Here is a 17179-nt window from a genome sequence, read left to right on the forward strand (position 1 = left end):
GGAAAGGAGTATTCAATTTGTCTCGAAAAGATGCAAAGCAGTAGATTTTGCATTTGTCTGCTAGCACTACCTCTGTGGTTTTTCATTGCCCTTTAAAAAAAAAAAAAAAAAGCCTTAAAATGTTTGACAAACGTGGATGTAAATATTTTGGTTCTGTTGTGACAGTTCCTGCTAGCTCTTGTTTGCAGTAGTGCTTTAAAATTAAAGCAGGTGAATGGTTTTGTATTGCTGCCTGTCCTGTTGTTTTATCCAGTCTTTTCCAAGCTGCTGTGGTTAAAGCAGGAATTGCACACGTGGGATAGTTACTCTCTGTAGCCGTTTAGAGTGTTGATGGAAAGGAGCTACCACTGCTTTACCTTTGATAAGCTTTGGCTATCTTGGGGTATTTTTCTGAGGGACACAATTTAACCTCAGGTCCATGTAACTGTTCGAATGTTCCTAAGCAGATGATCCCCAGTGTATTGCCATCCCTTCAGAAGTTCTGTACTGCTCTGGCTCACTGCTGCACAGGATTAGTCTGCTCAGTGAAAGCAAAACAAAAGGCACCAACATGTGGCTGTAGTGTCTGCTGTAATGGATAATGCTTATGTTTTCTTCAAAAAAAATCTCAACACAGTAACAGAACATCTTCAGCTCTGGCAGCAGGGACAGGAAAGGCTGGCAGTAAATGCCTGGTATTATCTTCAGAATGGCATTACACCCCCTCACTTTCAGGTGGAGACCATGGAGACAAGGCTTAGGAATTGGAGTGATGTGTCAGACAGAAAGTCATCCTTTAACTTTTCTGGGGAGCAGCTCCCTCTTTTGCTGTGGTGGAAACTTTTTTTTAGTTGTCTTCATTCTCTTTTAAAAAAACGCAGATTTGTTTTGTCCATGTGTAAACAGACGGTGCTGGAATTCCAAGCATATCAGTGCTCTCACAGTGCAGGGCAGTGCAGGATTGTTTCTCCAGCTGTTTGGAAAACAATTTTTCCCTCTTGGTTTGATCAAAAGCAAAGCAGCAGCACAGAGTTACCAGGCTGGGGTTTTACCCAGGGGGAAGTTTCTTTGCACTTCTTCCCTGCATGTTTCTCGTGAAGCAGAACATGTTTGGAGACTGGGGGTGTTGTCCATAGTCTCAGAACTTGGCTTGTGAGTGACTAAGAGTAGAGCTCTTACAATACTGACACAGAAGCCAGTTTTATTTTTATCATTTTATTAGATTAAGTCTTTTGTCAAAGTTGTAAAATCTTTCATAAAACAGGTGTTGAAATTCCCACTGAATTGATTACCAGCAGCGCTGTTATGTTCCAGGTAAATCAGCGTTGTTATCAATGGAAACGAAAGCAAAGCAAACTCTTACTTTGATTTATAGGCAGCTTCTAGAACAGGCTGTTGTCACTGGTACAGTTTGTTTTTCATAAGCACTTTGGAAATGTTGAACAAGAGAAGGATGTAACAACAACCCTAGAATAAACAATGCCAAAAGCCCAGATCACACACTGAAGTGCAGTTCCCACTGAGGTTCAAGGGGAGATAAGAGACAAGGCTATCAAAGGACAGGGAGGCTGCCAGACTTCCTGAACCTTATTCACAGCGAATAATGATTCAGAAGTTTCTTGGCATTGTTTAAATGGATTTAATTTCCTTAGGTGAACCTCCAAGCACAGGCATCCAAGCATAGGAATCAAGTCAGTTTGTAGTGGGTAAGAATGAAGGACGTGTACTCTGTCCCTCCAAATATTACTGGGTTTTTTCATTAAGGCTTCAACCATGCTCCATTCCCCCCTGCTGCTGCAGGGACAGCTGTGCAGGTGTGAACTGATGTGTTCTTGCCCTTCGTACACAACACTTCTTACATTTCAGTTCTTCTGGCATTGCTTCCTGGGTTTGAAAAGTGGTGCCTGCAGTGGCCTTGCTACAAACTAGAACCAAGTGCTGAAAGAACTTAGTAACTTCATTTAGACCACAGTGCTTCTCTTCAGATCCCTTAAGAGTATTTTTTTAGATTTCAAAAACCTTATTTTCCCTGATACTGCTGTTCCTTAGCACATTGTTATTCATTATTATTACAGATATTTTGTAAATAAGTAAACTTGCACTAAATCAATTTGCTTTTTATAACAACCCCACCTATGAGCCTCTACTGCTGCATGTTATTCCCTCTTTAAGGCTGTGACCAGCTGCTGCCATGTACATACATTGATAACAGACAGGCTAAGGAATTCTTTCTCATGCTTGACTTGAGATTCAAGATTCTTTACTGATAAAAAGCAGCAAAGGCCCGTAAAATGCAGTTTCAGGTTGGTAACTGCTGCAGCAATACCTTCCTTTTGATGGCACTAACACCCCGTTTAAACAATCCTATTTAGCTCATAGTGGTACCTGATACCTAACTGTAGCTGAAAGAGATCAAGAACTACAGGATTTGAGAGAGAGGTAACCTTGGCCTGTCTGCCTAAAGTTTGCTATTCAGATGCTCAAGCCTGGCCTTAACTGCAAAGCCGCCGTCGAAGGCTGCGTTCAGCACCTCTTCCAGGCACCCGGCCAGCACGAAGGTCAGGTCCTGCCGCACGTGCACTGCAATCTCTTCAAGATCTTTCTCATTTCTTTGAGGAATGATAATTCTCTTCAGTCCAGCTCGGTGTGCTGCCAGCACTTTGTCTTTAATTCCCCCAACCTAAGAAGGAGAAGAAATACTTATATAAAAACAATGAACTAATTGAATAAAGTAATTATTGTAACATCACATCAGGAGTTAAATTCTGATGAAAGGTTCTGCCTCCCTCAGTCATTTAGGAAAGCAATTAAAAATGCAGTCAGCTGTAGCTCATTATGTGCTTAATGAGGGAAATATGTTCATATACTACAGTATTCTTTCTGTAACAGCTAATAAGAGAAAAATAAATCTAGGAGTTCAGGTACAAGAGAATCAATAGTGGAAAAGTCATTGCTTTTCGGGAATTTTTTTAACAAAAGTGGCCTTCACTCCATTTTTTTTTATATGATGTGCTGAAATCCTGCACCTGCACTAGAACAGAAGATTTTTCAGATAAAGGCAGTGTTAGCTTTTGGGGGAAAAGAGTCCTAAGGAAGCAATGTCCCATAAAAACTTGAGCTGTACTACAGAAAATGTACAGCAAAGCAAACCTGTGTTCCAGCAGTGGAGAGATGCTTTGTGCTACACCAGCCACTGCTCCACTGAGCCTCCTGGTGGAGTTGCTAATGAGATGTAAACAGGGGGGTTAAGTTTTTCTTACAGCTGTAGCTTCTTCCCCCAAACTCCTTTCTATTCATAAGGACTATCTCAGAGCAGAAACCTTTAATTTTACACTGCTTTAGAGGAGAGGAAGGCCCTGTATTACAGCACAAAGGGCAAACCTCAGGCTGCTGTGACACAGGGCAGGAGCGCACTTTGATCCTCAGGGTGACCCCATGGATCTGGGCAGTGCTGTGCACTCAGCTGCAGGGCCAGCCCTGGAATGCTCCTGGGAATTCAGTGACTGATAACAGCACGATTCCAGACTACCTTGGGGAAGGAGGAGAATGTGGTTTAATATTTATAGGTACCTTATCTCTGCATGCACCTTCAGCAGCAGGCACAGTGTGGTCACTGCCTGGGGCAGTAAGGACAGCCTAGCTGCAGGGCTAAGCTGGCTTGCACCAGAGTTACTGCAGGCTGCTCTACAACCCTGGACAATGGCCTGTCGTGTCAGGCTCACTGGCCCCAGAGCCTCTTAGGCCACTCCTTACCATGGCACCTCTGGTTCTGTCTCCTCTGCAGGAAACAAAATCCTGTCCCTGATTTCCATCTTCATCTTCCTTCTGTCATCGTTTGGTATGAGATGGTAACTCCCATATCAGCTTCAGCACCTGGGCCAGGCTCCACTGACACTTTAAATTAAACTGCTTGAAAACCTTCTTTGCCCTCATGCTTTGACAAAGCTTTATGGAAACCCCATTTGGCTGAGCTATATACAAAGAACATTTAAGAGAAACCTAACAGTAGATCCATGGATTTAGGAATAACCTGTGTGCAGTTACTGGAGAGCTTTAACACACAACTTTTCAAAGACACCAGAGGGTAGTTCTGTACCAACAGTCTGAGGAAGCACATTTAGAAATTGCAGTACAGACTTTAGAGCCATCTTGCATTTTAAGACTTTGAGCTTTCCTTTCCAACTAGACATTTTCATGTATTTTCCCAAAAAGCCACATCAAGGCTGGCTTTAGCTTGAAAACCAAAGCAGAGCAGTGGGGCAGTCCTGCAGCAGCCTGGCCTCCACTGGCCTCTTCCAACTGCAGCAGCAGCAGACTGCATTCCTACTAAGGAATGATCCAGCAAGACTCTGGTTTTCTAAGTGGCTATTAACAGATATTATATCCAAAATAGGGAGAATTAATACAATTTAGCTTTCTTCTCAAACGATGCTTACTGGAAGAACAAGGCCTCTTAGTGTAATTTCTCCTGTCATGGCTACATCTGAGCACACCAGCCGCCCACTGAAGAGTGAAGCAAGACAGGTTACTATGGTAACACCAGCAGATGGTCCATCTTTTGTGACAGCTCCAGCTGGGAAGTGCAGATGGATGTCAGTGTTGTCAAGGAGATCAAAACTTCCAGAAGCTTAAGGAAAAAAAGAATGGTTTGAATGTTAAAAATCTAAACCCATTTTGTTCCCTGTCTTTATTCTAAAAGCCCACCAAGAACTAAAAGCCTTGGCACTATTTATTAACAGTAGACTGAAAAAAACAACACAATATTGCAGAGGCCCAAGGAAAAAACAACAAAAAACACCCAACGAGCTTTCCTACATATATATTCCTAGAAAAAAATGGTAACATGATAACCAATAAGCTTGGCATTTGCATGTGTTGGGAAATTCAGAGCAGGGATTAATGTAGAAACCAAGGAATTTCTACATAGAATTTTTATATCCCAAACCACCAGTGTCAATGCTCAGAGAACACTCCACAGAAACCCACAATTATAATAAAATGAAACTTCCATTTATGTCCTTTCACCTGTAATGGAGTACATGGAGTGTAAACCGGAGAGGTAAAGATGCACACAGGTAATGCCTGCAGCATTTCATACATTAATTCCATTGTGGTTTTAAACCTATCTAAACTTCCAGAAACAGTGACAGATACTGGTCAGTTGTTCACCTGATCAGCAGATGATCAATCTAGAAAGCACATTTCCTCAAGTCCTGGGAGGTTCAAACAAAAAAGAGTTAAAATGTTCTTGTCCAGAGTCCTATTGTACTGCAGTTCCACAGCTGCCATACAAACCCAACATCCTCAAAATACTAAGCATTATTACAAAAACCTTTTAACAGAACCTATTAGGAAAAACTACAGACTTTCCTATCTGTCTCCATCACAAAAGTACTGCTGGAAAGCTTGAGTGTAACAATGAGTCAGAGGCAGTGTCTGCCACAACCAAGGAGAAGCACCTTGGCACTGAAGCTGTCCACAACGTTCCAGGCTACGGCAGGGAGACACAACTCGTGTTCTGCCAGGCCACAACCACCTTGGCTTGGCATCAACTGGGAAAGAACTACACAAAGGCACTCTGGAGCTGATCTCATCCTCACTGTAGCACTGATGGCTGAAACCCTTTCTCTGTTAATGCGATACTTAATTCCACAGCGAGTAACTCACAGCGTTACTCAGCAGTGTTACAATGTGCTGAACTGCTCCCACCCTGCTGCAGGGCTGTAGCTGCCCTGCAGCGGCCCTGCTGCCCCACCGTTGGTGAGCTGGTATCTCTTGGCATTGCTGCGCAGCCAGCTGATGGCCAGGTGAGCCGACTCCTTCATGACGTCCCCCAGCTGCCCCGTCAGGGTGAGCTGGCCCTCCCCGTCCATCCGGCTCGCTTCCACAAACATGATCTCGCCTCCCAGGGGGGTCCAGGCCAGGCCTATGGCCACTCCTGGCTGATTGAGGCGCTCAGACACCTGAAGGGAAACACAGGACTCAGTTTAGGAAACCGCCATAAAAAAGACATCGCAAAAACAATTCAATAGTTGGCTTTAAAACAACTGTACCCATTAAAACACCACAAAAGTTAAGCCAAGTGTCTAATCTCTTATTTTTTAATTTATTATTTAATGCAGCAGTAGTTCTGGATATGTGTAAACACTAATTACACAACAGGAGCTGTCTGTGGCAGCTTAGCTTAAGGCCATGGCAAACACCTGGGCATGTCATTCTTGAAATCTTCCCTGCCCCCAAACGCACTGTAAGAATCTTTTTCCTCAAAGGACCAAGTATTCACTCATTTCTGACTGAATGTTTATGTGACTTAACCCATCTGCTGCAGTGTGTTTGCCCTGACCGTAGCTCTGGTGACAAAGCCAGTTCTGCTCCCCAGTGTTCCCTAAAAGCCTTTTTAAAGGTGGTGGCACTGCCTGAGCTGTGGCCAGACAAGCCCCCAGTGTTGTTCCCTGCAGACATTTACAAACACTTTGGAATAGCAGAAACACAAATGTGTTCCCAGGCCAGGCAGAGGGGACACTGGCAGCTGAAGCCAAGGCAGCCACACAGCCCTTTCTCGTGGTTCTCTTGGGGCTCTCCCTTACCTGTGCACTGGCATCAACATCCTGCCATTTGCTTTCATTAGCAGGATTTAGCGAAAAAGGCTCTTTCTTTCTCTAGCATTTAAGAAAATTGCACAGAATAGTGTTTCACTTTTAACGTATCAAAATACTTCATCAAGCATTTTCAGTTTTGCTAACATCAGTTTCTATATTCATTCCCTGTGTGTTATTAGTTACAGTGATTTACTCTGATTATTTTAGTAACTGCTTAGTAACTCAGGTCAACAAAGTCAGTTCATCCTGGTCACACTGAAATCCAACAACACTGGAACATTCCCCTTTGCACTGGAGACAACGGTGTTTTGGCAAACCACCATGGTTTCAAACACTTCAGGTATAATGAACAAAATTAACTGCCCACACCCTCTCTCAGCCCTAAGCAGCCATCAACAAGGTTTGTTGGTTTGGGGGTTTTGTCTCAGTTTTTGTGGACTGGACTCTGAATCAGTTGAAAACAGTTTAGAGACTGTTTGAGAGCTCACGGGCAGAAAACAGCAAATGGGACAACAAATCAAAACCCAAATGGTTCTAAAGACACATCACTTAGCACAAGCTCCCTCCTCTATGCTCAGACTAAGCAGGTACCTCCTCCTCCCTTCACAAGTCAGTTGAGATCTGGTAAGAGAACCTGGATGTGCAGTAGATGTTGATCACCTTTGGACCATTGTTCCCTGCATTAACTGGTACCTCCAAAGCCAAGCAACCTCTCCTGCTGTCCTGGAGAGAGACTGGATCACCCCTGCTGCAACCTCCTCAGCTGAGCCTGTACTGAGGCCTGGTGACAGTCAAACATGGCAAATGCCCTGGCAGCTTTGAGATCTGGCTACAGAAAATCCCCTTGAAAATCCCTAAACACACCCAGAGCCACACAACCCCCAACACTCAGAGGAAAGCACATTGTATTACATTTTGGACACCCACAAAGTGTTACAGGGAACTCCACAAGACTGAATCGCTCCTGACACCTCTGAATAATTTCTTCTAACCAAAACTCTGATGAATTTAAATTAGAAAAAAATCCTTTCTTGCATTTTCTAAACAACTTCAATTAAAAATGACCATTCGAATCACGTGATGACTGGTCATGTCTGTTAGATGATGAAGGTGTCACTGACCTACATGGAGTCTTGGGGTTTGAAAATTTTTGTAGATGAGACCGACCCAGCTGGGATTTAGCTGTACCCTGAGTACATGAACATCCTGTCAGATGCATTTTAGCTGTCTGGACACTGCAAAATTGAAGTCTTTACATTCAGCACAGTCACTTATTTTAAAATATTTCAGGTTATCATCTGCAGTTTTGGAGCTACACTAAACCAGTGTGATGGACAAAGAGCTGTTAAGTCCCTGATTGACAATGGGAAGATGAGAACCAGTTCAATCACTTGCTGGCCTTTAGCATGCTTGTTTTCCTTCCACAGGTTCTCCCAGCCTCACTGTACAAACCTTTTTTTCTACTCTTCTGATTCATTCCCTGGCAAATCACTGCTGACAAAGCACACTAACAGTGGCTTCCCTCTGAGGGCGGAGGATTTCCCAGAAATATCACCACAAGACTGACAGTTCTTAGATAAAAATGTCAATCTAAACCTGTGCTTTGGAAAGGTTTTGCTTCCAAAAGACACCCTAATTTTTTCCCCTAATTAGACTTGTGCGTGTCCCATGAAACAGAGCCATTCTTTTATGGCATCTGTACTTTTATTTCCTAGAATAGGCAATTTCACTGACCTACAGCTTCTGTCCCTTCAACTTCACTCAAGCTATGAGGATATAAACTAATCCTGATGGGCCTTCTTGTGGTGCCAATAATGTTTTGTTACTTGAGCAGAACTAAGGGTTGACAGAAAAAAAAAAAGCTAAAAAACCCCCCAAAACCCAAACTAAAATACAAATAGTTCGTTATAAACCCACTGGATATGATAGAAACCCTTTTCCCTAAAAGTGTGCTGGGCTGAAATATTTAATTAAATCTTTTACACTTTAAACTGTCGAGATTATTCTTTCAAAGCCTCACTATGTGATTTATTCCAACATGTTCTGTAGGGAGACACATAAGATTATTTATTTGTGATAAATGAATTAATCCAGCAAGTAGGAGCTGATTATTCTGTCATGTCTTCCTGCTGGGAGACCTGTGGAGACAATAGCCAAGCAATGCACTGGAAATGTGAAAGATGAATCCCTGTGTAAGGAATTCCCTGAAGGACAACAGATCAATTAAGTCATGTCATGTTTTCACTTCCATTTGCTCAGCCTCATGCAAGTACTGACACAGTGGCTGCCTCTTCTGTGTCTTTTTTTCAGCTGCTGATAAATGGCAAAATGCAGGCCCAGGCTGAAGCTCTCAGGCCAGACACAGAGAGGAGACACATCCTGTGACTACGGACCAGCAACCCACAGCAGCCAGGCTCAGACACCTGCCAGGCACAGGAACTGTACTGCTTGAAAGAATCTTGGGGGGACTTGAGAAAATTCTAAGGAATAACAAGTTAGTTGGGAAAATTCCTTAAAACAGGAGTTATGTTGTTATCTGAGCAATTTGCATGGAAAAAAACAAAGTGTGTACTGAAAAATATTCACTTATTAATAGTAATAATATAGTACAAGAAATAGTACATGAAATAGTACATGAAATAGTACATGAAAATAAATCCTGGGCTGCTTGGGGAATTGATCTGTGTGGATTCATCTCTACTTCTATTTATGCACTAAATTTGCCTTCTAAACACAGAAATGTTAAGAAAACCTTTTGATGCAGAAGTCACAAGCTTCAATCAGTCTTATTGCTGTTTACACAGGCCAGCAGATCCAGGAAATGCTTACCTGCAAATTTATGGCATCTATTGTGGACCCCACAAATGAAAATCCCCACCCCAGCACTCCTGTATTTTTATACTTGAAATTAAGAATCACACTTTAAAAATCTGACTTGTACTACTTAATCTGTAGAAAAAAGACAAAATAGCAGAAATTATTTTCCAACGCAGCCACATTACCAAATTTAAATGAATAATCAACTCCAGAAACAAAATCGAAACCAGGCAGAACACCTAAGAAAAGTCCCATATTAGCACTGAACTTTTAAATTTGTGTGATCTTACTGTTGGGTATAGTGGCTTCTAAGAGCTGGAAAAAGTTGCTGACAATTAAGTCATTTGCCTAAAGAGAAAACTCTTCGAATTTCTGAAAGTAAAAAGAAATAAATCACCAAAGAACCCATGTGAATAAATTCAGCCCAGTCACCAGGCACTGGCCTGTTGGTCATTTATCTTCCTTGCTTCCCATTCCCCCTCCCACTGTTCCCATCACCATCCTCTGTCACAATCAATGACACTGTCTCCTTTCAGTTTGTTTCCTCATTTCTGTCTCTTCTTTAAGAATCTCTTCCATGATAAAATCTTCATATCCAAATGCCTCAGTTCAGGTCTAGAAACTGACTCATTCCTTAACAATCATCCATTTTCTCCTGCTTCCCCCATACATCTTGTCCCCTTTTTGTTCTCCAAATCCCACTGGAAGGCTGGTCCTCTGATTTAGGAGAAAAGAACTGTAAGAGGAAAGTTCTCAGAAACAGAGCACAGCTGCAATGTCACTGGTGAAATGAGAATCCCAAACTAACAAACTACTTTAACTGATGGCATTTCCATAGAATGGAGCAAAATACAGATGGGGGAAAGCAAAAAATCTGAAATATGCCTACTTGAGGAACAGAGCTGGAGGTGCCTGACTGATCATAAAGCATTTTAATAGCTAAGAGTCACATTAACCTAAAGAATGTCTGAGAACTTCTGGTGCAAACTGAAGTGATTTTAATACCCAAAAACGCTGCCTGGCTTTAAGGAGGTATGTGGGACAGTCCCTAGCACAGCTGCTGCAGAAACAGGATTCCTGGGTTCTACTTTTGGCTACTTTCCCAAGACCACCAAACATCCCCCAAACAAAAGCAAAGTTGTTTCAAACTGAAAAAACACCACCACATTCTTAAGCACTGCTGCAGGAACCTTTCCTAACAGAAAAGTCAGGGCACTTTGTTATTTATGTACCCTGAATTAAAAGGAAATAAAAACTTCTTTAGGTGAAAACACACTTTGTGGAACACGAAGGAACACAGTGCTGTTATTAATATTTTTTAAAGTTGTTAACATAGTACAGACTCAGTCAATAGCAATAATCATGGCAGCCAGAAACAGCAGTCAAGCAGAAACAAATGAGGGTGTTACCTCCATGTCATACATGGGTGGCCCCAGGATGTCTTTCAGAGCATGGAAATCAATTAAAATCGGCATTTCAGGTGGCAGAGCCAGGTCAGCTGTGTCACTGATGGATTCTGGTTTGGCATCTTCTGTGACGTGTTCTTTGCAATCTAAGGGAAGAAAATCTAATTTAGGATTTGTAACAGTCTTTCCTAGACAGAGGAATTTTTAAAAAATCGTGACAGAGAAAAATAAAATATGCAAAGAAATGCTCAGAAAGTTCAGGAAAATGTGCTCAAACCATCCTTCACAAAAATCTTGTCAAATTAAAGATAATATGGCATGAAATTTAATTATTAAGCCTAAATATGTTCTAACTGTTCATCAAAGATAAAATTAAATCTAGAGCACTGACAGAGATGTAACTTATCAGCTTAAGTGCATTTTAAACTAATTCAAATAGCAAAACACATTAGGCTCATTTAAGACTTTGCATTTTGCACCAGATTTGTGCAGAAAACCAGTATTTCATAGAATCAGAATGGTTTGGGCTGTAAAGGACCTTAAAACTGATCTTGCTTCAAGGTCTTGCAGGGACACCTTCCCAGGTTGCTCCAGGCCCCATCCAACCTGGTCTTGAACACTCTTAAGGGACTGGGCAGCTTCTCTGGGAACCTGTGCCAGGGCCTCCCCATCCTCATAGGGAAAGATTTATTCCTGCAGGAGGAATCCTGTGCAATGTAGTGTTAATAGAGAACGTGGAGCTGAACAGAGCAATTCTGACAGTGCAGTAACTCCTGTTCTTTTTATGTGTGTTTACAACTGTGCCCCAGCACAGAGACCACCTCCAGTGCAGGCCCTGCAGCACAGACTCTGATGTGACACTTTTCATGTTGCTTTTTGTCTCCTACGACTTTTATGGCTTTACTCAGTCATAGAAGGGTTTGGACTGCAAGGGACCCTTAAAAATCATCTAGTCCAACCCCCATCACAGGCAGGGACACCTTCCACCTGCTCAGGCTGCTTAATTCACAAAACTGACGTCTCCTGTCTGTCGAACAGCAGCTCAGAACACAACACCTACAGGCCTTGTTCAGTGGAAAAACCTCAAACAATTTCAGTGTAACGATCTGTGGCTTTTGTCTTTAAATACCACACACACACAGAGGGCTCTGTTCTTTGTTGAGTGAGATATTGCTAAGGTGTCACACTCAATAGCCAGTAGCAGAAAAAATTCCTCCAAGGTCCAATTATCAGGCATTTTCAGAGATACCTACAGGCATGATACACTCTTCAGGAAGGGCTATAAACCCCCAGCAGCCTGACACTTTTGAATGCAATATAATCAAGCGTCACCTAGGAGGGACCACACAATTAAAGCAATAGTTACGGGTTCAGAAGTGGGCTCTTCCCTTCCTTCACTTACAGCATGATTGGATTTTTTACCTGTTCAATGGCTTCCTTAGCAGAATTGCCTTCAAATTTCTGTTTTCTCTTTCTGTACAAAACTGAACTATAATGGGAATCGTGTCAATGTCGAACTCTCAAACCCAGCCTGCTGTTTGCATGACTGAGCTCAAGAACCTGCACATCACTTGCAGGGGCCAAACCCGTGCCTTTACCAAGGGACTGGGATCAGAGGGACAATTCAAACAGGGAATCATTTCCCCACAGAATGTGACCCAGGTGCAAGAGGCTTATTAGCATTTCTCAAGAGCGCTAAGCAGTGTTTCAGCGAAACATGTATCAGAAATGAAGACTACTTCGACAAGCCAGCTGTTTCTAAGGCTCTGTGGCAGTTTCAGGGCAGTGCCTCCTTGCCCTGGGGCTGCCCCTCAGGCACACACAGAGTGAAGACATTTCTTCCCACCCCAAACAGCAGCCTAACACACATTTGAAGTCTGTATTATACAGGAATGTACACTGAGCTTCAAGACTCCTGCACTGTGCTTTGGACTCAAATATGGGTTGCTTACTTTCCTTGAATTCTTTCCAACTGCAGTTTACAAAGAAACTTCTGGATCTTCCTTTGCACATCAATGCATGCACAGTAACTGAAAATCCAAGAGTTTAAACAGAAAAACACAAATCACTGATCTAATCTATTTACTATAATGTGAAGAGGTGGTCAGTGGTGCAATAGCAATTCTCAGAATGGATGAATGAGGAAGTCTCCTATTATTAATAGGAGGAACTATCCTATTATTAATCCTGATACATAAAGGCCTTTTTACAGATGATTTTGTGACAGTGCAATTCTCACTAATGCCTTAATAGAGTACCAAGGAAAACATTCTACATCACTATTAAAATGACAACAGCAACTCAGCTTTTATTCAGGACTCCAGTCTAATAGTTCTTATCCAACAGCCACTAATCTTTCCATTGTACAACTCACTCCTCCATGGCTAAATCCCATTCCCTTACTGTAAACACTGCCTTAGTCAGATGCCTCCTGTTGTTTCCGCATGTCTCTCTGTTTTTGTTAAACTACTATTTTTGTACATAATAAATTCAAAGACATAAACACTGGCAAGTCTAGGAAACATAAGGCTGCAATGCATGCTATTCTTGCAATTCAGACTGCAATTTCAACACTACTTGATAATCTGAGATACAATTCATATTTCAAAACAAAATTGAGTTTAAAACCAGTTGCTTTTGTTCTATTACAAGATTTTACTGCCTAACAAACACAAACATATTTATTTTACCTAACTGTATACAGCTGAAGAGACAAACTCCTCATATACAAATCAGGGAATTTGTGGACACCTGCCCTATTAAAAAAATCAGAAACTCTTGAGTTTATCTAAGCTAATGAGTAGATGCCATTTTATAATCTGTAACAGTAACAAACTCCAGACTTTTTCTAAAAATGTTAACCTAAATTCTGGCATTATCTAATTTTCTATAAAAGCATAAAGTGATGTCCCAAAATGCAATTACAAACACTAACTTTTCCTTTGAAGGAAAAAGCCATCTTTATCATCTTTAAACAAGTGCTGACCATGAAGAATCTATAAAGATTCATAAGTAATTAAGATTTCCACTAACAATGACAAATGCGTGTTCTCTACCTACCCCAGACTAATAGCCATAAACCACAGTTCAAGCTAAATGACACATTTATCTAAAACAAGACAGGTAAATTCAAGTTTCCAGAAACAGAACTTCTGGTTAGGACAGCAGCTTAAGCAGTTTGAGATAAGTTGGCAAAATAAACTAAAAGGTCAAAAAGTGCCCTTAGCAGAGCTCCAAACAGCCCTCGAGGAACCACCTGCTGCTCCTCTATTACACGTCTGCTGACACAAAAGCAGCACGGTATTGAGTTGTTTTAACATTTAAAAATTGTAATACTAAAAATAAACGACAACACATAGCCCTCCCCAAGTAACCAAAAATAAGTTCAAAAAACAACCAACCAAAAAAAGATTATGTTTGTAAAATTTTCCAAGCAGAATCTGCAGCTACTCAAAGATCTCAATGTTCCTCAGGAATCTGCCTTTGCAAGTTCCCAAAATAAAACAAAGTCTCACATGTAAATACTGGATTTTTAAGAAAATTGACTCCTAAGTAAACATACCGACAATGAACTATTAAATATCATTAAAGATTTAATCTTAATAGACATTCCATGGCACAAAGATTTAAAAAATTAAGAGTGCTACTTTCTTCTAGAGATGTAATGGAAATGAGAGAATACAAAAGCCTAAAACTTCCTCAACATGTAGCAATTTCTCATCTCCTCATAAAACAGATTTAAATTAACCACTAGCAACACAAGTCTTAAACCCAAAGATTTCTAGCCATACTTACTCACCAAGACAGAAAAATAAAAGCCTAACATTTTAAAGCAGTTTTTAACATAACACATTGTTATTTGCTGAATTGCTATGAAGAAGTATGAAAAAGGGCATCACAGCATGACAGGAAAGGTTTCAGGTTTGTGGGCAATTAAAGGGAAAAGAACATGTCCTTTCTTTCTCATCTGACTTAGCAGCAGATCCTTCAGCAGGCAACAGACTCTGAATTCTTTTAGCCGCTCCAAACTAAAAAACCTCCCAAAACTGCATTTAGATAGAAAAGGATGGGATTGCTCTTGCTGACAACAGTTCACATTCAAAGCCAGTCATAACATGAAACTGCACCCTAAAAACAACATTCCACTGTCAAATCTTATGCACCAAATTTTTAGGAAGTGTTACTCCCACAAGATTTTCTTTAGGAAGGAAACAATTTCCTGGGACCCTAATCCTGTTAACGCTTACTTATATGCTTAAATTTAATGCTCTGTGCATTTCTCCCCACAGCATCAGAAGGTTCTCTTTCCACTAAATTATTACATTCCATCATGTAAACAAAAACAATGTGTACTTGAAGCACTTGAATTTGAGGTGTTCTTGCAGGAATATTTAGATAAATTAACATGGAAAAAAAATAACACTTTAAAATTAATTTGTATATTAACCCAACCTCTCTGAACATTTATGCCTTTTTGACCTCCTACAGAGAAGTCATTCCAAGCAATTTTCAGACAGAGCCCACACTGCAGCCTGGAGAGCTGGGAAGCTCTCTAAGGTCAGCAGAGCTGAGCTCAGAGCTGAGTACCTGCAGTCACACCACCCTGGGACTGATGGTCATCACATTTCATGTGTCAGCTCACATTGACAACTGCAGTCAAACTTGCATTTCATTTAAAACCAAGTGTTTCTTCCACAATTCATGCACTGTGTTGCTGGGTATGGAAATATTTAAGTATGTTCAAAGCCTTGGTTTCAACATAAATCCAATCCTCATTTCATCACTTTTAGTTATGAAATATTACCTGTCCTAAATCTTCCTTCGGGCCTGAATTAGAGAAACTGTTTTTCACTCTGGGTTTCAACTGTTGTACCATGATACGATGCCTTCGTGCACAGTTGTTGCATTGTATTCTCAAGGCAGTTGCACTAAAATAGGAAGGAGAGTTTCACATATTTTTGTGACTCCTAGAATTTCTTCTAATTGTCAAAAGACTTGAGGAGTGTCTCATAAATCTTAGATAGTGTTTCAGTGAAATATCAGATAGCATTACTGTACACAGGGATGACTCCCCAGAGAGCTCTGAAAAATGACTGCATTTGCTTCTGCTGAAGTTCCCTGTGCGAAGTGAAAAACTGACACAAACTAACACTCCTGCACTCACCAACTTCTCCAGAAAGCTCAGGAGGCAGAGGAGCAAGGAAGGCACCACAAAGCTGCCAGTGCATTTCAGTGGTGCATTTCTGGGAAGTGCTAAACCCAGGCTGAGAGAGAATCTCCAGCTCTGCTAAGGCAGTACCCTCCCTTCCTAGAGCCCACTGCCAAACAGTGTCAAAAGCCTGATCTTTACAAAGCCTTGAAAACAGGTGCTCGCCTTGGAGTTAATAATCTGATTTAATCAATGTAATGGTGGAAATTCTGTGATTCTACCACCTAGCGTCCTTAACTTTTACTACAACCCACCAGCCAGAAAGCATTCAGCTGAATAAACACAACAGACACCAAGGTACTGTTTGGCTATACTATGAATCAGGTATAAATTATGTTTTAGCAAGCAAGGCAAGCCTGCAGTCTGCCCTCTCCTACACAACTCAAGGCATACCAATGCACTAACCGTAGAGTCTCAATCTCACATCAGCACCACAAATGTAGAAAGCAAAAATGAATTCCAGGTATTTTTGATAGATAAAGAAAAATAAATTCAAGAAATAATACTAAGTGAAACTATTAAGGGATGACAACTTGATTAACTAATCTTCCAGAGTCATTCATTATATGAAATAAAAATTCATCATCATGATGCACAACTGCACAAACATCCACTAATGAACAGGAAAAAAAAATGCCGAAGAAATCAATTTAGGCTACAAATCCCATTATTTGCATCAACTTGCAAGTGTCTGGAGATATTTACAAGCTTTGTTTTGAACACTTAGTTGTTTTCGACAGACAGAATGAAAATAAAAATGTCTTTTAAAAGGCTCCGACTTCTCATACACTCCCAGCAAATGACACACTCTGCTAAAAACACACCAGGGTGCAAGCACAGTATTAGTACAAAATAAAATACACTTTGCAGACTGCACCATTCCGTACCAAGTCTTCATAACAGCAAAATTTAACTGTAGAGACACCTGTCCCTCAGACTCCCTTTTATTAATACAGCTTTTTCTTATGGACAGTTTTCACACCAGAAGTACAAAGGCAACTCTTTACAGCACGTCTTTCTTACTGCAAACGGGTTAATGCCAGCATTTTCCCCCTTTTGAAGCACTTGGCTATTTTCACTTAGCTTTGGTAAGTTGCAAGTCCAGTACTAATTTTAACAGTGTATAATTTTAACAGCGTAAATACCTAAGTTGCAAGCACAGAGCTAAT

General features: G+C 41.1%; 1 protein-coding gene across 1 annotated transcript in view; it reads right to left on the minus strand.

Moving 5' to 3' along the window:
* Positions 1-1178: 1178 nt before the first annotated feature.
* Positions 1179-17179, minus strand: part of LONP2 (lon peptidase 2, peroxisomal) — a 38506-nt gene continuing 22505 nt past the window's right edge. Inside the window, exons 12-15 of the mRNA XM_042027547.1 lie at positions 10805-10947; positions 5735-5942; positions 4416-4606; positions 1179-2659 (exon numbers count right to left, since the gene is read on the minus strand). Of these exons, the coding sequence (XP_041883481.1) occupies positions 2438-2659; positions 4416-4606; positions 5735-5942; positions 10805-10947 (764 nt within the window). The 3' untranslated portion in view covers positions 1179-2437. The remainder of the gene's footprint in view (positions 2660-4415; positions 4607-5734; positions 5943-10804; positions 10948-17179) is intronic.

Source organism: Corvus kubaryi, unplaced genomic scaffold (assembly GCF_017639235.1).
Source record: "Corvus kubaryi isolate FWS band 111438036 unplaced genomic scaffold, C.kubaryi_AGA036_p1.0 37300, whole genome shotgun sequence".
Classification (NCBI taxonomy): domain Eukaryota; kingdom Metazoa; phylum Chordata; class Aves; order Passeriformes; family Corvidae; genus Corvus; species Corvus kubaryi.